At 39.2% G+C, this 22,187-nt stretch overlaps 1 protein-coding gene across 4 annotated transcripts in view; it reads left to right on the top strand.

Moving 5' to 3' along the window:
• The window catches only part of LOC134222556 (AN1-type zinc finger protein 6), a 123,076-nt gene extending 105,906 nt beyond the window's left edge, over positions 1-17,170 (top strand). For 3 of the 4 annotated variants that reach the window (XM_062701718.1, XM_062701732.1, XM_062701724.1), the window contains 4 exons: positions 2,657-3,525; positions 12,484-12,756; positions 13,080-13,218; positions 14,740-17,170. In XM_062701718.1, coding sequence (XP_062557702.1) covers positions 3,427-3,525; positions 12,484-12,756; positions 13,080-13,218; positions 14,740-14,888 — 660 coding nt within the window. In that variant the 5' untranslated portion in view covers positions 2,657-3,426 and the 3' untranslated portion in view covers positions 14,889-17,170. Of the gene's footprint in view, positions 1-2,656; positions 3,526-12,483; positions 12,757-12,822; positions 13,027-13,079; positions 13,219-14,739 lie in introns of those variants that run through there. The other variant, XM_062701740.1, reaches the window with a different exon arrangement.
• Positions 17,171-22,187: the final 5,017 nt, after the last annotated feature.

Consider the following 22,187-nt stretch of genomic DNA (forward strand, 5'->3'; position numbering starts at 1 on the left):
CCGTCTGGTGGCATTAATGTTGGTTAGAGCTGCAATATATAAAGATTTACAACAATAATGTGCTCAACCACAGCATATTAGGCTAAGGTTTGAGCCGTATACCCTACCCATACTCGAATTAAAATTGATGTTGATGCAGGTACGCGGAGCAGACGTAGGCAAGAAGTTATTACGGGTTCGTGGAAGGTGATTTTTCACTTCGTTACCTTCTTCATAGTTTTTAAAGAAAGAATCAGACGTTTGTAAACTAATAGTAAAAGCGTAAAAGCAATGCAGCCTGGTACATATTATGGAATTTTGTTCAAGTGTTTAAATCACTTTGAAGATCTAAGCAAAAGTATGCCTATTCGAGCGCACGTATCTGCATGTAAATCATAAGAACAAGATTAAATTAATTTAAATGAGGTGATTTTTAAACAATTTTGAAGGGAACAAAGTTATGATTATTAAATTTGAGTAAATTGCCTTTTGCTTTCAGAAGTTACGATGAAAACTATGTATCGAACCAAAAACAGTTGGTGTCTTGGCTATTGCGAAAAAGGCAACCCTTCCATACTTTAACTTCATTATCGTAAACAATATGATTTGTGTTATTTGTTTATGACAAAAAAGTTCAAGTCAGTACAACGTCTTTTCCTCAAAGCTAGCCACTAATTCGTTTCTAAATGCTTGCCGCGTGCTGCTATTTTTAGCACCGCTGTTATATATTCGCACGAATAGATATTTTGTTTGTGACGTCATTGTGCCCATTAGTGCCATTATGACGGGGACGACAGCGACAATTTCGAAATGATGGACACGGGCAGACAACGCAAATGAAGAACACACGACGTATTTTTTTCTACATGCAGTGCTAAGCATGCACACTCTCACAATCACTGTACAATACGTACACGCGCGACTTTAACGTCGTCATCGAATGTTGTTTTGTTTGTATAAGCAGCTCTCCATTATCGCTACAACGACGAAGACGACGAAAAACCTGTCGTGAATGTCAATATTTTCCAAACACTGAATTTTCTCGCTCGTCGATAATGCGCATTCTCTTTATCCCTCATACGTTTTTGCTTGTTCAGTTTCCATTGATGATGGTGATAATGATTGGTCGAAAATATGGTCTCTCTCGCTCTCATTTATCAAGCAAAAATACCATGGTTGATCTATTTCAAGGTTGCCATCGAAATTGAGCGAAGAGTATGTGTCTCTCTCGTTTTACGTTTTAAGGACTGCTCGAATATCAATTCTCTCACAAACTCGCCACGCTCTAGCAAACTGCTAGAGAGTAATTTATGCTGAGTGTTATTTTCTGTAATGGCTGCTAATAGCTGTTCAAATTGAATTTGAATCTAAATAAAATATGATTTGTAATTGTTAAAACTCTATAATATTGTCCTCAAAACTCTTATAACTCGTTAAATTATGTTTCGTTTAATAAGATTCGATATTTTCCGTTCTGTTTCATGATAATCAATCCACTTAATTTTTCAGATTTACTTTTATTCATAGTAATCGTGGAGCGTGATTCATATAACAGTCGACATATATTATAATTGTTTTAAATATCTATCAACAAATGTTACAATCCGTTCAAAAATATGTATAATGATTCAATATTCGTTTGCTTTCATTATCTGTCTCGCAAGTGTATGTATGTGTGAATTCGCTGATGGCGACCTTCTACGCTCTTCTCTGCCATTCGCTCATTATCATTAATGCTCACCATTCAGTTCTATTCCTTCTTCTCTCTCTCTGAATCAACTCCATTCACGCTCTCCACCCGTTCCGCTTGTTGCCATCCATCGAAATTCGTGTGTGTTTTTTGCTCCATTCTTTGTGACCTCATTCGTGTTATTATTCCCTGCCTGTCCGTCCGTTCGTTCGTCATCCTACTGCTGCTGTTGTTGGTTGACTGACGCTCCTTCTCTCCATTATCTGTCATTCCATATCGTCTGCAATGCTTACTACTGTCCTCACTTGCCACCCTCGCACCTGGTGGTGGTGGCGGCGGCGGCCAGAACCGGTGTGTGTACATAACCTAAGAAGGTCTCGTCCCCGTTTTCCCTTGTGCAGCCCAGTTCGGGCCGACTCATATATCTCTGTGCAATAGTTTCGTTCTGTGCTGTGAATGCATTCGTCGAATCCGTTCGCCGAGGCCCTGAGACGTTTTTGGCGTCGCAAGCTTAGAAGATTTCATGCGCATTCATCCGCCTCGGTTCGCCTTCTCCTTTTCTGTTCTTTCCTCACGACACGCGTACCTCCGAAGGAATTCCGACCTACGCTTCTGTCTTTGTAGCATTGCTGGTGGTAGCTTCCTTTCATCTTTGTTGCAAAGAGGTGAGCTTTGTTTTCAAAGTAGTGTTCGTCGCTTGGTAGGTAGGTTTTAACGTTTCAATATTTTCATGGTGGCATTCATGGCTTTTCAGATATTTTAGACAATTCTTAGTAAACATTAGATGTGTGAACTTTGTCTTCAAGATACTCTTTATATATGGATATATGGCTAATGTCTCTGACAAATGCTGAAAAGCAGCAATAACAGGAGTATTATATGGTTGAAATACTAAATCAGATTGTTGTTAATTCCATTATTAATTAATTTAATAAACAAAAAAAACACTAATATTAATCTACCGTTTTTATTTTATTTATTTTACAGATCCAAAACACCCCGTGAAAACGTGAACTTTCACCGCCGTGACACGGCCAACTCCCGAATGTGAGTGTACAGCGCACCGCTTCCAACTCCCACATTGAAGCAGAGGCACAAGCCCGTGAGGATTTAAACTAAAACCAAGGAATAACGAAAAAACAAACAGTGTTTCTAGCAGAAGTTCTAAAGTGCAAACAAAAAGAAGAAACAAATCGCAGCAACAGCTGGAGTGAAATTTGCGTTGCGAAGTTGTTAGTTTTTTTTTCTAGTGGCACGTTGTCCTGAAAACAAAAAAGCATTGCATTGTCGTTTGACAGTTCGAAGAAGAACCAGTTTCCAAGTTCATTTCAAAGAAGCCGTTTCTGTTGGATTCACAGTGAAGGAAAATTTACAGTGTATTATCTCGGAGTGTGTTGCAGCAACAACAGCTGCGGTACTAGAAGTGCAATAGCAAACAAGGAAAACTTCCACCTGCAATTTATTTTAGGAAGCCCATTAAAAAAAATCAAACCTGTGACCTTTTGCCGTGTGCAAGTTTTCAAGAAGAGAAGAAAATTCGACAGTGAATCCAAAGCCCGTGTCCGGGTCTCGTATTCGTACTAACGGTGTGTTTACCCTGGGTATTCGAAGAAACGAAGTAAAACCATAACTACAGCCCTGTGTGGGAGATAGGGGCACAAGTGAGTGAGTGGGAGTGTGGGGTCGAGTGGCAAAATTGCGCACCTACCACAACTGCTAGGCCTCTTCTGCTAGTCCGGAGAGTGAATAAACATAGAATGGAGCGTGAGTCGAATCCAATGCAGCCGATGTGCAGATCAGGTTGTGGATTCTACGGCAATCCCGCACAGGATGGCCTATGTTCAGTATGTTATAAGGTAAGTATGTTTCATATATGGAGTAATTATGAGAAAGTTGGGATTCTAAACGCAAACAAATAGTGTTAAACTTAATATCTCTCTCTTTCGATGTGTGCTGGTCATATTTTGTTCAGGATTTACTCTGTGTCGATATGGTTCATTATTTGACGTTTGAGCGGTGCCTTTTTTTTTAAATGAATTACATACATCGCAAAGGGTTTATGTTTATAATCACGGCGCCGCTCAAACGTTATTGTGTTCGTTCGGTGCAGGACCATATTAAATTGTCTAGGCTACTAGGTTAGGGACCCTCCTCAGCCGTGCGGTAAGATGCGCGGCTACAAAGCAAGACCATGCTGAGAATGGCTGGGTTCGATTCCCGGTGCCGGTCTAGACAATTTTTGGATTGGAAATTGTCTCGACTTCCTTGGGCATAAAAATATCATCGTGTTAGCCTCATGATATACGAATGCAGAAATTGTAATTTGGCTTAGAAACCTCGCCGTTAATAATTGTGAAAGTGGTAATTGAACACTAAGCTGCGAGGCGGCAATGTCCCAGTGGGGGATGTGATGCCAAAGAAGAAGAAGAAGGCTACTAGACTATAGACCTGTACACTGCCCCTATTTGGTATACGCATCCCATGTCAGTTTTCTTCAATTTGATGAATATGCCGTAGAACTTTTCAAACTCATTCTACATACGGAAATAAAAAACCAGCCGTATCAGTTTATACGGAAATCCGTATTCGTGCATTAGCTGCCATAGCATTTATATACGTACGGCGAACACGTGGTCCGTGGTAGAGCAGAGCGTTCGGCCATCAATCCCGCCTGGTACTGCTCCACGAACTCTCTTGTAATTGGTGTTCGTCGACGGCATACAATTTGGGATAGGCGACTGTATTAGGTTCAAACAGTTCAAACAGTTCAAACAGTCATTCACCACCCAGGTCCCAGAACCGTAATTATGTGTTTATGATTCATAATTCACGTGTTTTTTATTGAACTATATCGATTTCAACACAAAATGCTCATGCTTGAGGATCAATAATTCGATTCCTAGCGATGAGACTCAACCTTAAAATAAAAGTTTTGAATCAATGAATGTTGTATAATGCATGTTTTTTGCTTGTGATTAGGCCGTTACAAATATTGAAAAACAATTATGTCTCCCGATTTTTTTTTCCGACAATAGTATTTTGAGAGGGCATCAAAAAAAATCGGATAATTTTGAGGATTTTCAAAACATTCTTTAACAAATCGAGTTTATTTTTTTATTTTAATATTTATTTTTTATTATCCCCCCCATCCATGATCTTTCAATGGGGGGGATAAAAGACAATTATTCAATAATAAAAAATATTGTCTGCGTTACTGTGATGGTCCCTTCAAACAGTTACTCAAGGATTTTCTATTCCACATCTCGATATTTGCATGAGTCGACAGTCCCTTCAATATCGACTTGAGGAGGTTTTACTGTATACTCGTCTTATGACAGTGAAAACATTCCACTAAAACAAGCTAAATAATTTTCTTGGTTCATGATTTTGAAAGACAAGCTCTATAGATAAATTTTTCAAAATTTTTTGACACGTTGGCCACGTCCGGAAGTGTTCATAGGATTAGCTCAGAAATCTATCTTGCTACGAATCAAACTTTATGATTTTGAAAGTCCAAACAAGATGAATTTTCGAGAGCTTTTAGATACATTGACCACATCCGGACTGTTTGCTGAGCTCGTCTTTCGTAATTATGTAATTTATTATTTCGTAAAATGGGTTTCGAGGCAAATATAAATTTGTCCACTATACTGATGGATCCGGGTCTCCAGTTAGCCTTGCGAGAAAAGGTCCTTGGTCCGGACCAAGGATGTTTATGAGTGGGAAACATCATCGACATCCTGGGCATAGTGTATCAATTGTACTTGCCGCACAGCATACATAATCATGCAATGGCGAGCATAGAAAAGCTTTAAATTAATAACTGAGGAAATGCTAATAGAACACTAAGTTGAAAAGTCAGGCCAAGTTCCAGTTGGAGTGTAGAGCCATATAAGAAGAAGATGAAGATACTGATGGATTCAGGCTCACAGGAACGTTTTCGAATGTGGAAATGCGTCCAAAAACTCTCAATAGCTCATCTGCTGGGTTTGTCGTTCTAGGCTGCAGGGAACATTCCGTATGACCGATATGGTCAAAGGTTCAAATTAATCTATTATGCTTGTTTTTCAAAGTCATGGAGTTCGATACGTCGCAAATTGGGTTTCGGCGCTAATTGTTATTTGCCTACTTCACTTAGCGAATCTGGTCTCCTTGACATCCGGATTTGGATTCATGTTCTCAGGAACGTTTTCAAACGTTGCCAATGTGTCCGAACCCCTAAAAAACTTATCTATTGAGCTCGCCTTCCAAAATCATGTAGTTTGCCATGTTGGAACACTTCCGGACGTGGCCAATGTATCCAAAATCTCTCTAAAAATTATGTATTGCGCTTGTCTTTCAAAATCAAGTAGTTTGACATGTCGCAAGATGGGTTTCGGTGCTAATCGAAATTTGTCCGCTTCCCTGAGAGAACCAGATTCCCGGGAATGCTTCCGGACGTGGCCAATGTGTCCAAAACCTTTCAAAATCTCATCTATTGAACTTGTCTTTTAAAATCATGGAGTTTGATATGTCGCAAGATGAGTTACGGTGCTAATCAAAATTTGTCCACTTATTCGAGGGAACCAGGTTCCCGGAAACACCTCGGGCCGTGACCAAAACCTTTCAAAAACTCATCTATTGAAATTGTTTTCCAAAATCATAAAGTTTGATATGTCGCAAGACTGGTTTTTAGACCACTTGAAAAGTGTCCACTACCCCAGGGTACCAGGTTCCAGGAACATCCGGAATCATGTCCTGTTGATCCAACTGTATCAAAACTAACTTCTGATGCTGGTCAATTATGATTGACCACGTTTGCATCAACATTCTGGGCACTTTCGTTCATTTATCAATGGTTTAAAAAAAATGACCCGTTCTTGACTGCACCTGACCCCCCCCCCTAAATAAATCCGGCCGGATTGGCACCATTGTCAAATCAAGTTATTCCCTGAAAATTTCTTCTTTTCGCTTCTTCCCTGAAAATTTCATGGCAATCGGATGAAAAATGAGCCCACACGGGTTATTTCAATTTTGATTTCTTACGGGTTAAGAGCATTTAATTGAAGCTTTATGTTATCATAGTTTACATCAGTACTGTAGTTCCTCATTTTCAATAAGAGATGTCACGCGATGTTTACATATCTGTCCCTTTCAATATCTATAGAAACGCGAAGGATGAATGGCATGCTACAAAAATCTCAAAAAATATTTGTCCCGTGACAGGGCATGAAAGTGTGCAATATCTGCTTTATTTTTGTGTTTATTACCACTTTCAACTCGGTGAATTGAAGGAGTATGATTAATTTATCGACTAGTCACTATTCTTCGCATATATCTTTTAAAATAACTTAAAATTTTTAATTTAAAAATAAATAGAAATAGAAAAAGGCGCTTTGCTCTCTGTCTTATGACGATCACGACCTTTTCCAGTACTGGTTTACATTGCCCCCCGTAACGCTGGGCAGACACCTGTGCGTGGTGTGTTACGGTGTAAGATCTTCAACGGTCATATTGTCAGCTACAGGCAAATCCTGACCCAACGAATACCTTCCCTAATATCCAACTCCGTGGTACTTATAACGGTATCGCTGAGTCGGGAGCCTCTCGTTAAGTAAGTACTACACCCCCTCCCCCTCCCAGGTTACGGTGAAGATGGGCGTGACCAGGAGTCCTCATGCTTTTGTAATTTTTAACTTAGATTGAAAACTAGGACCACACCCACCTAATAGCAATAACAACACCTGATTTCTAATAGCAATCTGAATAAGGATTTCAAAAGAAAAACATAGTATCACTAGTGTCCAATCTACGAAGTACACCGTAACTATGCTATGCTATGATATGCTATCATAGTTTGCATTCCTGCATTCAAAAGTTTCACAATGCCCCTGCGTTAGAGTGAATAAAAAAGAGTAATCTATCGCTGTATAAAATGATTCATTTTTCCATAGAGGTGATCTATTTACCTTCTTCTTCTCTATATATAAAAATGAGTTTGCCTTTCTATGAGGCAATATAACTCACGAACGAATGGACCCATTTCCAGTACTGAATACAATATTAGGGCGAGTTGGGAGGAAACCCAATGCGAACGCACAAAAATTGATCTAGAGTGTGGTGTCGAAAAAAAAAAGTCATTTAGAACGCTAACAAACCTGAGCAACGTTCCGGGTACCGGGTACGTTCTGCTAGTGCATTCATTTATACAGTTCATTCAAAAGTATAAGACTGAATGTCGTTCCTGTTCGCGTGACTAACATCTAGGTTACTTTGACCTGGCAGTCAAAGTACCTACTTCAAGTGTCAAATCGATGGTGGTGATGAAACCAAACATGCAACTACAACATGATGCATAAATGATGGCCAATTGATGCTTGTTGAAGCATAATTTGCCGAAAAAATTTAAATGACTACAGCGCCACTAGCGTTCTAGTATTTATGCTTCTACTGTTGAAACAAACATCTTCAGTAATGTTAGTTAATAAAAAGTCTCAATAGCAATATTATTGACTATTATTTATCTGATTTCTCTAATCCTACACACTTAAATCATTTCACAGATTTCGGTGAATTTTGCTTCAATTCACCGAAATCTCAACAGCAGATTTGTTCGAAAATTTTTCACAAAATTTTCGGCGATTTCTCCTTTGTTCAACTGTCAGAACCACCGAAAATCTGTAAAACTATTCACCGAACAGTTTTGCTGTTGAGATTTCGGTGAAATTTCACAGAAATTTGCGATTTATTTTAAGTGTGTATGCTACCCATTTGATCCAAAAGAAGGGTAAAGTTTTGTTGTCCTCAACTACAGGAAGCTACTTTGATTATCTGTGTTATTGCGTTAATTGAAATCGCCATAAATATGTATTTTGAACTCCGAAGTAAGTTGTGGCAAAGTTTTTTCAACGTTTTGTAAAAAGCTTCACACGAAGCATGGTAAGGAGGAAAATAAACCGACACCAATATGTGCGTTTCATCGTGCTAAATTGGTTTTCACTCAAACATTTTCAAATTTTCTGGAACAGAAGATTTCTGAGTTGAAATCGCTCCTCTGCCTGACTTTCTTTGAAGTAGATCCAAGTTGCGGTCGTCTCTATATGGATTAAAATCTCATCCGATTTTTTTTCACTCCTATGATGTTATCCCAACTTGATTCAGTATACTTGATCATAATACCTGGTTTACAGTTCGTGTTTGAGTGATAAAACGGCTTACTTTTCCATATCAATGAAATGGGTGCAAAAACCATTTTTTATGAGATGTTGTCATAATAAAGTTTGACATTTTAAGGTGTTTTTTATGAGATATTGCGAATAAAAATTCCGGTGGGATTTGAACCTACACAATTCCATTAAGTACATGGACGTATTACCAATTATACATCAGCTGCCCTTGCAAGGAGTTGTTCCATTACCAGCTAATAACGATGGGATATCAGTCAATTCCCCGTATCCATTGAATCTGTATTGGCAACATTTCACACCTTTTCTCTCTACCAAACTATGTGTTTCAGAACTGAACAACAGTCGGATGCGTTTGAATCACAAACATGTGCTTTTATTTGTCGTATTGAGGCGGGCTTGCTTCTGCAACGACAATATAGAGGCTCGTTTGTCACCGTGCGTACGACCAACTACGGTGTTTGACATACAAGATACATACTCATGCAATGGTGGGCATAGAAAAACTTTCAATTAATAACTGAGGAAATGCTAATTAAATACTGAGTTGAACAGGCTAAGTTTCAGTTGTAGTGTAGAGCCATCGAAGAAGAAGAGGAAAAAGAAGTTAGGTTTACCATTTTGCCACCTTAAAATGGCAAACTTAACTATATGTATCAAAATAGAACATCTTTTGCAAAAAAAAACAAAATCTGACTTCCCTCACAAGTCATTCTTCTTCTTCGTTGCCATTACATTCCCCATTTGGACATTGCTTGCCGCCTCGCAGCTTAGTGTTCATTAAGCACTTCCACAGTTATTAACTGCGAGATTTCTAAGCCAAGTTACCATTTCTGCATTCGTCTGCATATATCATGAGGCTAACACGATGATACTTTTATGCTCAGGGAAGTCGAGACAATTTCCAAACAGAAAACTGTCTAGACCGGCACCAGGAATCGAACCCAGCCACCCTCAGCATGGTCTTGCTTTGTAGCTGCTTAGTTTATTGGACATGACATCAAAAATCTCCAAAGGCAGGTTGTATGCAATGTGGTATGATAAGATGGAATCTGATTGTTCTCTACAGCAACATGAATTTTTGGCAAAAATGATCATGTGAAGTGAATTAGACTGTCTATCACATTGAAGACCTGGTACAAATTTATCATATTAAGGACAATCCTCACGGAATTCAAATTTAAATCTACTCCGCGTGTTCAAGGGCACACAACTTAATACAGAAACAACGTACAACTGTCATTTTTATTATTTCAGCTTTGCTGCGTCGCAGCATGCTTGGGATAATAAAAATGACAGTTGAGGGTTGCTTTCGTATTGAGTGTGTTCTTGAAAACGCGAGCAATAACGCGAGCGCCTTTAGTTTAGGATTTCGTGAGCATTGTCCTTAAAGCCGTTTTTACGTCATTACAAAAAATACCGTGTTCAACACGTTGCAAAACTCGATTTTTTCACTCGCAGTATTTATCCGTACGTACAACTCGTGCTGAAAAAATCATCGTTTTGCAATAAGTTACACAAACCACTACTTGCTGAATTCTTTAATTTTGCATGCGCTTCTCATGTTATTGATATTTTTACAATATATCAATACCAAATTTTCAAAACGATTTAGGGGTAATGACGGCTTTGGCAGGTTTTGTTCCATTATTGGCAAGGGTTTTTTTATGACTGATTATGCTCAAATTTGGCCCAAATATTCTTTGCATATCATAAAATTCGGTCGACAAAAACCCCTCTGCCAATAATAGAACAAAACCTGCCAAAGCCGTCTGTTCCCCTATCTCCTTTTGTAAATTCCCACGCAAACCAACAAGTAAGTAAAGGCTTCTGCTACCTATTGATGGTGTTGGTTCGAGTGGGAGTGCTACCAGTAGCAGATTCGTCAAATCAACGTTTGCATCTTTGTTTACGAAAGCAGGTATTGCTATAAGAATTTAATTTTCATGAGGTTGTGAGGTACTATTCGGATTATTTCATTGCAAATCATTTAAGGACACTCCTCATGGATTCCAAATTTCAAAGAACTCGCGCGTTTTCAAGGGCACACCACTCGATACGGAAGCAACGCACAATTGTCATTTTTATTATTTCAGCTTTGCTGCGTCGCGAGTATTTTAAAATTTGGATTCCGTAAGGAGTGCTCTTAATACATATCAAGAGTCTATCTCTTGTGAGTGTGTTAAATCTTTCAAAAACACGTCTTGTTCAGTTGATGAGCGCGTACCGCGTTGATTTTTGTTCGTGAATGTAATAATTTTGTTGATATTGTTTTTCGTGTTTGACAATTTCTGAGTATTTGGTGATGTTTCGTTCATCATCAATCAAAAATTTAAGTCATTTCAGGCTGGGACGTCAGAAATGTCCTCAATCTTATCGCTAAAAATCGAGATTTTGATCCTCAAACATGACCATTTTGTATGAAACACAGAGAATGCTTTAAAATTATTTCCAGGAGTGTATGCTAGACGGTTGTTCCATCACTATGCTACGGTAAACTGTATGCTACCCTCATTAAGTCACCCTAGCGGTAATGCGATACGGTACAACCCCTACGTGCGGTTAAATTAGAATGTAAGGTTACTTCTCCAGGATATCATCTCATAGATCCTATTTTTATGCTTCGAAAAACAAAGAAATGAAAACGAATTTGATTTGTTTCTCATTTTTGTGATTTTCAGTAGTGTGCACGTATGTTAGCAAAAAGAAGCGATGAAATTTGAGATGTACTTGTTTTTTTTTTTGTATTTTTGTTTCGAATCTATGTTCAGTGAGATGGAAATCGGGACAATTTCCCTTTATAATGCAAAAGTTATTTCGAATTAATTTTTGTATCCCGTTGATTACAATACTCTCCGAATAAGGATAAAAATATTAACGCATTTTTAGTCAAATATAAATATCTATAACGTCTGACTCCCTAAGGAGCACTTCAATTTGAACTAGCAAGAAATATATTGAAAAGAGAAAAAAAACATGTGTCGTTCAGATTTATTATCTGGGACCTGGTTTGGCCTCTAATCAAACCTCTCACTTCCAAAAGAGAACAAAACTATGATCACCATCGTCTTCTGGGGCTGTATTTTTGGTGAAACTGAGCCAGAGTTGTTTTCTTCGATCTTTCCTTTTACGGCCGTGATGATTGATTTGTTTATTGGCTTTATCGGTCAGTACTACTCAAAGTATGAGGGAGTAGATAATCGAAAGATAATTGGTCGGGGTTCTGCCAAATCGTACCAAGCGCCATTGGAAAATTTCCAACAACAAATGTAAGAATTAAATGATATGAATTTATTTCCGATTTCATTCCACGAACAAAATATCACCAGTCAGTCAAAAAGACACTTGGTGCGGATTAGCTGAACCCCGGCCAATAGAAAATCAACAGATTTCGATAATAAGGCCGTTACAAATATTTAAAAAAAAATGTCCTGCTGGGCCTGTCAAGGAGAGATAATAAAAAATAAATACACACATGAAAAAAAATGATAACTCCTCGGATTTGTTCAAGAATGTTTTGAAAGTACTCCAAATTTTCTGAAAATTTTATTGCTGCCCCACAAAATATTTGTATCGGCTTCCTTTAGAAATGAATGGAAATATCATAAGTTCTCAGTACTAACTCCCTTTTATCTTCTTATCTTTCATCAGGATTCCCTAAGAAAAAAGCAGCAACCACCAGTCAGCAGTACGCCAGTCGCTTCCAGTGCACCCTCGTTGCCCCCCTCCGGAGTCAGTTCAGTCACAGCTTCCTCCACCAACATAGGCACGGTAGTCACATCGCAGATCTACACCAGCACAGCAGCCGCCGCCTCCACAGCCTCCGTCTCTGCCAGCGCCACCTCAATCTCGCCGGTCACAGTGACAAACACCGCACAGCCCACAGTCCACAGTGCGATCTTCAGTTCCGCCGACATCAAGGATGTGAGTATTCATGTTCAAATGTGTACAGTCGAATATTGTTGATGAGTAACCGACTTGCTCGCTTAGGAGGTGGATGTAGAAGAAAATGAAAACGAAACGGATTCCGATTTTGATTGGGAAGATTCCGATGATGACGATCTGTTATCCATAATCCAAAGTAAAAGTAGTTGCAATGATCAAGAAAATCAAGAGTCGGAGGCAAAGGGTTCAAACAAGAGAGTATGTCGATTAAAAATAATAGGGAAATGGATTTAAACGTGGGATCGATCAAATCAGTCACAGAGTGATAAAAAATGTGTTTTTTTTTATATCAATCATTGCAGAAAATCGATGATGAAGATGGGAGTTGCAGTGGATCCTCTAGTAATAATTCCGCCGATGGAGATGATAAAGACGGCGACAAAGATAGCAAGAAGAAGAAGAACCGATGCGCAACCTGCCGCAAGAAAGTTGGACTGACTGGTGAGTGTTTTTGGTTTATAAAATTTTTATTATCAACAATGTGAAAAGCATGATTTGTTATAATCGTGTGTTACTTTATTGAAAATGTTCAAAATTCCTTAATTCAAGCTCTATCTGGTAAAAGGGCGAATGTCGCAAGAGAGAATTTCCTTCGTCGATTTCCCCTCTTTTTAATAAAAGTGACAAGCAGAGGATTTCTTTTCAGTTTATCACCTCGGAATGCAAGTTCGCATTGTGTTCTATCGTTCTGAAGTGTTAAACCACACAGAAATCTGCTGCTTGTCACTTTTATTTAAAAGAGGGGAAGTCGACGAAGAGAATCCTCTCTTGCGACATTCGCCCTTATTCCAGATAGAGCTTAAATTTTTCGCTGAGTGAAAGCTCTTAAGTATTCCTTTTAGCTATGTATGTAGGTTTTCTTATAGTACAGTGCACTGCACGGAAACATCTCTTTCTCTTTCGTTCCCCATAAATTTTGACGTTTACTGTTGACGTTTAAGTCGAGTCAAGTACGAGACACTGAAGACGGCCTTACTGTTGAGGTCGAAATACGTATCTGTCAAGATACAATTAAGTGGTGGAATTCAATGGGATTGTACAAACTCGTCTTATGACAAGTGGCCTTGTTGTTTTCTAATTTCTTTGCAGCGAGAAAGAGACAAAGTAGTCCGTGCAGTGCCCAATAGAGCTTGCTGCCGTTTATTCATCTTTCTTTTTCAAGCGCTCAGGGAGGTTTCCCGATGAAAACAAACCCTATACTCCCTATGCGCTTGAAAGAGAAAGATGATTAAACGTCAGCAAGCTCTATTGGGCACTGCACGGACTTATGTGCACTGAAGACGGTCTTACTGTTGAAGACGAAATACGTATCTGTTAAAGTTACAATCAAGTCTTGGGGGTACTTATTCAAAAGGACGAATGTAATTTTGCAAACAAAGATTGAAACGTCGATTCGTCCAATCTGATAGCAGTCCCACGCAAACCATCACCATAGACAGGTAGGGGAAGGCTTCGGCTACCTGTTGGTGGTGTTGGTTTGCGTGGGAGTTCCATCAGTTTGGACATATCGACGTTTAAATATTTGTTTACATAATCACATACGTCCTTTTGAATTAGTACCCGAAGTGGTGGAATTAGATGGGATAGTACGAACTCGTCTTATGACAATGGAAAAAAAACAAAGTTCAAAGTGAAAAATTGGATAGGCCAACAGTCGAATTTAAGAATCAATAAGGCCGAAACATGAATCTTTCTTTTGTCATGTTGGTCTTTGCATTACGAAGGGGGTGGTAAATAAAAAATAAATGGATAAATTGATAAAATCGTAAAACTCATCAGTTTTCTTAAAGAATTTTCTGGGAAAGCTCAATATTTTATTTATTTAACCAATCAAATTTTGAATTACCCCCTCAAATAATAAAATAAAGCCACAAAAAATCGAGGGCGGTGACAAAAGAAGAAAATTATATTTGTTCCAGCCCAATTAAAGATCACTAGTAACTGTTTTTTTTTACTTCGCAGGTTTTGAATGCAGATGTGGGGGCCTCTACTGCGCAATACATCGATACAGTGATAAGCACGAATGCTCGTTCGACTATCGGGAACTGGGCGCGGCGGAAATTAGACGTAACAATCCTGTCGTGGTCGGAGAGAAAATTCAAAAAATTTGAACACTCGTGCCATCTAATATCTATTAATATACATATACATATAATTCAATTTAATCTTAATGAAATATAAATATAATGAAAAAGAAGAAAAAGAAAGAAAACGGAAAATGGAGAACGAAAACAAAACACAAACACACACACCTACATACAAATAAAACGGTAACATACGCATACAAGTACAGCAAAAAAAGAGAAGCGAAAAGAAACTTGAAATCCTTATATACATATTAAACAACACAACAATAAAAATGCAAGGAAAGTAAAGTTGATGCTAGTAATTACATTTCAATAAATTTATTCAAATTGGACGAAGCAGAAAGTAGGATATTATAATTTCGGATAAACATTCACATTCAGTCAGACATACGCTAGGAAGTGGTTTATTAGCGAAACATCAGCTCACACAATCACACCCATACATACATGCAGACACAAACATACACATACATTCACACCAACAGATGGACATGGAAACTGTGTTTTTAGACGTCGACGACAGGATTACGATGTGTACTACTAATAAAATAGAATCAATTTGCCAATTATTCACAATTACGTGGAAGTTTGTTCGCTTGTAAATTAGTTTTGCTTCACACAATCATGTGTACTATTATTATACAAAATATAATAGGAGGAAACGAGAAGAGTGGGTCGTTTCACGTCGTGAGCCGGTTTGCATGTCGATATGAGTTTAGCGTCCTGTTGTATGTATGTAAAATGGAATATCGCCCAAATGGGTAAAAAATAAAACGCTACGTGGGCGTGAGTGTGGTGTTCGAGGGGCAAAACATTTAGCATAAAGTGGTTCGCCATAAAGTGATGGATATCCAGGTCTGTGTAAACTATACAAAACGAAAGTACTGATAACACGATACATCCTATCATAGTGACACAAACGTAATTATAGCAAAAACTTTCTTATCCTGTTTGAAATTCAACTGTTCTACTGAAAGTTCTTCTACAAGAATTTCTCATGCGGTTTGCTTTTTTTTAAATTGTTAGTTTTAGTGAAAAATAATAAAATAATTTATTGTTCATTTTGAAAATATTATTTTTTCAATATATTATTTTTACCTTGTCCTAGATATTCACCACTCTATGCCAAATGACTATATTTCGTATATGTTAGCCCTTGTGAAGGTGTCGATGTAAGAAGGTGTGTCGATGAGTGAGCTATTGTTTTCGGTGATTCTGTGATTTACTGCTGCACAACTCGGTGTGGTGTGTCTGTGGTGGTGAGACCTCGGTCCGTGTGCGTGTGGTGAAAGCTTGACGATTCTGGGAGAAGAACACTCTTACTATTCTACTTGTACGTGTAGGTACCTATCTATACAACTAGTGTATGCTATATTTGTTGTTTTTCACAATGCCCTCTTCTTTGTTTCTGTTTTTGAGAATTTGTGGTTCTTGTTTATTTTCCCGTTTTTTTGCCCTTTTTGTAAAAAGTATATATATAATATGGTAAAATAAATTCTTTAAAATCATTTTTTGCAATCAAAATGTAACACAAACCAACACACGAAAATACACGGTTAAGGATAATGCAGATTGCTGTTATCCCTAATAATATCTAAAAGAAGGCAAAAGAATATGCAAGCATGAAAGCAAAGGACCGCGTTCAGCGGATAACGTAGTACTATTTGGCTAAGATCATTATTTCTGCACGGGAAGTGTGGAAATATCGAGCTGAGCAAACGTGTGAATGAAATATGTAATGAATTAAGCAAAACACGATAGAACTAGGTAGAAATCGAGAGAAGTATGAAAAATACAACCTAAAGTGTAATCCAGTCAGACAGTAAAAGTAAACAGTTTGAAAGAAACAAATATAAAACTGCAAACTAAAGAGAAAGGAAAGAACTAAACATTGGGTTAGGCAGAAAGTATATTTTAGTAACAAAATAATAAACAAAAAATCAAAGAAAAAAAAATCAGAAAAAATAACTGTGACGGAAAGTAACAGTAGAATGCGAAAGAGGTAGAGGCAAAAATAAAATACTTTCGATTTGTGTATAAAGAAATTTAAAAAGCGCTGATAGCAAACAAGCTGAAAGCAGCCAGCCGAAGTTTATTTGATTGAAGAATGATATTTTTGTCAATTTTACGTTTAGTTTTATTTTGTGCCCTTGATAAGTACGTTAGTACACTTTACATACTGCTACTAGAACTACACACAAAACACACACAGCTACTACTACTACTACGTGGATTGGAGTTTTTAAGGAAGACAACAATAAAAAAAGTATAGAAAATAACATTGTGTATTCTGCAGCATTATTTGACATATGTGTTTTCTTTCTTTGTGTGATTCACTGTAAGCTTTTGTGAAATTTCCTTGCTTTCACGACTGTGCAATTTTGCTTTCACGACTGTGCAACTTGATGGAAACCTTTTGTCCCTATCCGTCCTTATGACTCGAAACGTATCGATGTCAACATCTTAAGCGAAACGCCTATGAAATAAAATTTTGAAGCATCGAAGCGTTGGTTCAGACTATAACTCTCCATTCTTACCACACCGTATATTCATTTATTCAAACCTAAGGCCAGAGTGACCACAGCAGCACGTAAAAGTCATGTCTATCAGCTCGGCACGAGGCTACCCGTCGCCAACCACGCAGTCCACGGAGGAATACGCAAATAGTCTTCCACCAGATCGACCAACCTTGCCCGCTGCGTATCTCGCCTTATGCCAGTCTTCACCGGTTTATTCCCCGGCAGTCTGCTTTTGTGCCCGGCCCACTACAGTCGTTGAATTTTCGCGATGTGAGCGATGGGTGGTCCTCCATGCGCATTGTCAAGGTCTCGTGACCGTAGAAGACTAATGGTGTAATGATGTTGGTAGCGACCCAGGAATCCGATGGGATAACACAGATCAGATCTGGTACACAGCATTATAATACACTTTATTATTTTATTTTATTTAATCAGACTAAGGCCGAAGTGGCCTGTGCGGTATATAAGAGTCTTCTCCATTCGGCTCGGTCCATGGCTACACGTCGCCAAGCACGCAGTCTACGGAGGGTCCGCAAGTCATCTTCCACCTGATCGATCCACCATGCCCGCTGCGCACCTCGCTCCACTAAAAATACACCTCTGCCCACGCCCTCCTTCTTTTTCAAACCCACCTCATTATAATCGTTTCCTCTTCATGTTCTCTTCATTATAATCGTTACTTCTTCATGTTTTCAAAAAGTATCAAAAATTCAATCGGTCAGCCCAGCATCACAATTCTTATGATAAAATAAGTCTTCTGTCAAATTTTCAGCTAATTCGGATAAATTTCGAGGTGGCTCAAGTCGATTTAGTGTTTTTGGGCTATTTTCAATTTTGGAAAAAATCTAACAAGAGATATAAACGTCGAAAACTATCGCAACAGCCTCTATACGGAAGCTTTTGGTGTGCTCTACAAGTCTTGTGAACATTGCGATTCGTTCCGTTCACGTTTTGTCAATGTTAAAGTGATTTTCAAGCTTTTAAGTGCATAAAAATACTGTTTCCCCCAAAATTCGTTGTTCTACAAAATTCTTGAGTTTACGACAAATGATTGTTAATTTAATATATTATAATTCCTCTTTCTTCCCTGGAAATTCGAGTAATATAATTACCCATGTGCGATTTACCGTTAAATTCTTAAAAATCAGAAGCTGAACATTTGTCATAAATTTGCACGTTAGGATTTCTTCAAGCAAGTTGTTTGAACAAAACATAAACTAAATCATATGATATTTGATGCTTACAACAAACATCTTCCAAATTTTGTTAAATTCATCATATGTCTGCATGCTTTTAACATTGAGTGCATTGTAGTAACAAGTGAAATCAAAGCTTCTTTGTTTGAACAACTTGTTTGAAGAAATCTCAGCGTGCAAATAGGGTAGGGCATGTTGCAAGAATGCCGCACAGCAACCCTGCAAAAATGGTGTTGGGTAGCACCAGCCATTCTTATGACTGGGTTATATGCTAATTTTCGAACTGGCACTTTTAAGTTTAATGTGGTTTAATTCTCTAAATTAGGCTTTCAGCGATCGTGTACGTACACGCACGTTTCACTCACACTTTTTAAATTCAGTTTGTTTGCAACCACGAGCAGCTGTCACGACAAAATCAAATAGGATTGTTTGCAACCACGAACCTGCGTTCGTGTTGGTGAGAAATGTCGGCGAGACCCTAATGAGACAGACCCTAAACATAAACAAATATACTTTCAACAGAAATTAGTCACTAGCTGCTCGAATTAACCCAATATTCAAGTTTTCGCATTATTTTCTGGCGCACCCTGTAGTGACGCCACAATACACGGTTCGAGGCCGCATGTCTCCATTCTGGAAAGCGCCCCACGCTCGCCAAATCGTTCTGTGCCTGGTCAGCGCTCCACGTCTTCTTTTACCTGGCGTATCGGAACCGAACACCCTTCCTAGAAGGGTTGTTGTCCGGCATACTTGCAATATTCCCTGCCCATCGTACCTCTCCGGCTTTGATTACCTTCTGGATACTGGGTTCGCCGAAGAGCTGGGCGAGTTCGTGGTTCATGCTTCGCCGCCACACACCGTCTTCTTACACATCGCCAAAGATGGTCCTAAGCACGCGTCTCTCGAATACTCCGAGTGCTTGCAAGTCCTCCTCGAGCATTGTCCATGTTTCATGTCCGTAGAGGACAACCGGTCTGATTAGCGTCTTGTACATGACACATTTGGTGCGGTGGCGAATCTTTTTTGACCGCAGTTTCTTCTTGAGCCCGTAGTAGGCCCGACTTTCACAGATGATGCGCCTTCGTATTTCACGACTAACATTGTTATCAACCGCTAGCAAGGATCCAAGGTAAACGAATTCCTCGACTACCTCGAAGGTATCCCCGTCTATCGTAACACTGTTTCCCATGCGGGCCCTGTCGCGCTCGGTCCCGCCCACAAGCATGTACTTTGTCTTTGACGCATTCACCACCAGTCCAACTTTTGTTGCTTCACGTTTCAGGCGGGTGTACAGTTCTGCCACCTTTTCAAATGTTCGGCCGACAATGTCCATGTCATCCGCGAAACAAATAAATTGAATGGTTCTGATGAAAATCGTGCCCCGGCTGTTACACCCGGCTTTCCGCATGACACCTTCTAGCACAAAGTTGAACAACAGGCACAAAAGTCCATCACCTTATCTTAGTCCCGGTGCGATTCAAACGAACTGGAGTGTTTGCCCGAAATCTTCACTCAGTTTCGCTTTGATCAGTCTGGTAAGCTTCCCAGGGAAGCTGTTCTCGTCCATAATTTTCCATAGCTCTACGCGGTCTATACTGTCGTATGCCGCCTTGAAATCAACGAACAGATGGTGCGTTGGGACCTGGTATTCATGGCACGGTATTCGAGCGGTCGTCAACGAAGCCGGCTTGATAACTTCCCACGAACTCATTCACTATTGGTGACAGACGACGGAAGATGATCTGGGATATCACTTTATAGGCAGCAATAGGGATGGTGATTGCTCGAAAGTTCTCACACTCCAGCTTGTCGCCTTTCTTGTAGATAGGGCATATTACTCCTTCCTTCCACTTCTCCGGTAGCTGTTCTGACTATCAGTTTGTGCAGGCATGTTGCCATTTTGGTCTTTAGCTGGTGGATGGCATCTTTAACAACCCTCAAAGTGGGGGCTGCTTGGCTTCGATCGTCCGCTGAACTGGCGTATTTAGTCATCTCCTCCGCTGCCTTGACTTTCAGTACCTGTACTCAGCGCCATTTAAATGTTACTCGTAGCGCTGCTGCCACCTTTCGATCACCACACGTTCCGCCATCAAGATGTTCCCATCCTTAACCCTGCACATCTCGTCTCGTGGCATGAAGGAATGCGTTGAACTTCTGATATGTGGGGTTTGAGTAAAATGCCTTCAGCGTGCGTTAATAGATTCACTTACCAGCGTGTCAATCGGCGAGCAGCAAGCCATGACTTTGCCTCTTCTAGTCAGACCTCCACGGCGTGCACACTCATCCACGGAAAGTCGCTGCCATAACTTCGTTCCGGCCATTTAGGGCCACATATTTTGGCGATCCTGCCAGTCTATTTTTTGGATCCTGTCGCTGATTTCATGAGGTGAGTTGAATTCAAATGGTTAAATTGTGACGAGTGATATATTTTAGCTTGCACAATAACAAGGTGCGTCTCGAAGACCGTCGGAAAATGGTTTGTTGTTTGCAAAATCACAAGACGCGTCTCGAAGACCGTCGGAAAATGTTGTGTGGTTTGCTAAATCACAAGAGGCGTCTGGAAGACTGTCGGAAAATGGTTTGTGGTTTGCTAAATCACAAGACGCGTCTCGAAGAACGTCGGAAAATGGTTTGTAGTTTGCTAAATCACAAGACGCGTCTCGAAGACCGTCGGAAAATGTTGTGTGGTTTGCTAAATCACAAGACGCGTCTCGAAGACTGTCGGAAAATGGTTTGTGGTTTGCTAAATCACAAGACGCGTCTCGAAGAACGTCGGAAAATGGTTTGTAGTTTGCTAAATCACAAGACGCGTCTCGATGACCGTTGAAAATGTTTTGTGAGGGCGCGTATGAAAGACCTACCTACCAGTTGAGCTATGATTTAACGAAATCTGAGAGTAATGGAGAAATATTCAATCATGTTCTGTTCTAAACTGTTTGGAAAGCCAAATATATTATCTGGAAATTTATCTTGGAATGTACTGACTTAGTAGCCATAGCGGGATGACCTGTAGGAGCAGATATCTTGGAATTTAAAAAAATAATAAGGTTGCCGGATTTTACAAAGCTATTCGGAAGTTAGAATTTATTACGCGTAAGATTAGTTTGGAGTTATTGGATAGCAGTACTAGTTTATGGCAAACAGTTGATGGAATACGCGAAACTAAAAGTTGGATTAAATGTACAGATTTGGATTGGATTTGGTTTGGATTGGATTGGATTTAGATTGGATTGGGGTTGGATTGGATTGGATTTGGGAATTACATTTGGATTGAAATAGCATTGGATTTGATTTGGATTAGCGTGGGTTTTCCTATCTTTATTAGGTTGTTCTTAAATCTTATTAGTAATGAAGTACAACACCGCTTAGTTTTGGATTGTATATGGGTAAGATTTGGAATGTTTTTTAGAAGAATTGTCATTGTATTTGACAAACAAAAGAAGGCCTTTGGCTTCGTAAATATGTTGTTCTCTAATCATCCAACAAAAGTATGAATCACGTTTTATCTTTCGCGACCCACAGTTAGGGAACCCACATTCTGAATCATTGTTCTGGTATCAAAACCATGATGTTGAAGACAAGTTTATTTTGGTGTGCAGTTTTCAATG

Source organism: Armigeres subalbatus, chromosome 1 (assembly GCF_024139115.2).
Source record: "Armigeres subalbatus isolate Guangzhou_Male chromosome 1, GZ_Asu_2, whole genome shotgun sequence".
NCBI classification, from domain to species: domain Eukaryota; kingdom Metazoa; phylum Arthropoda; class Insecta; order Diptera; family Culicidae; genus Armigeres; species Armigeres subalbatus.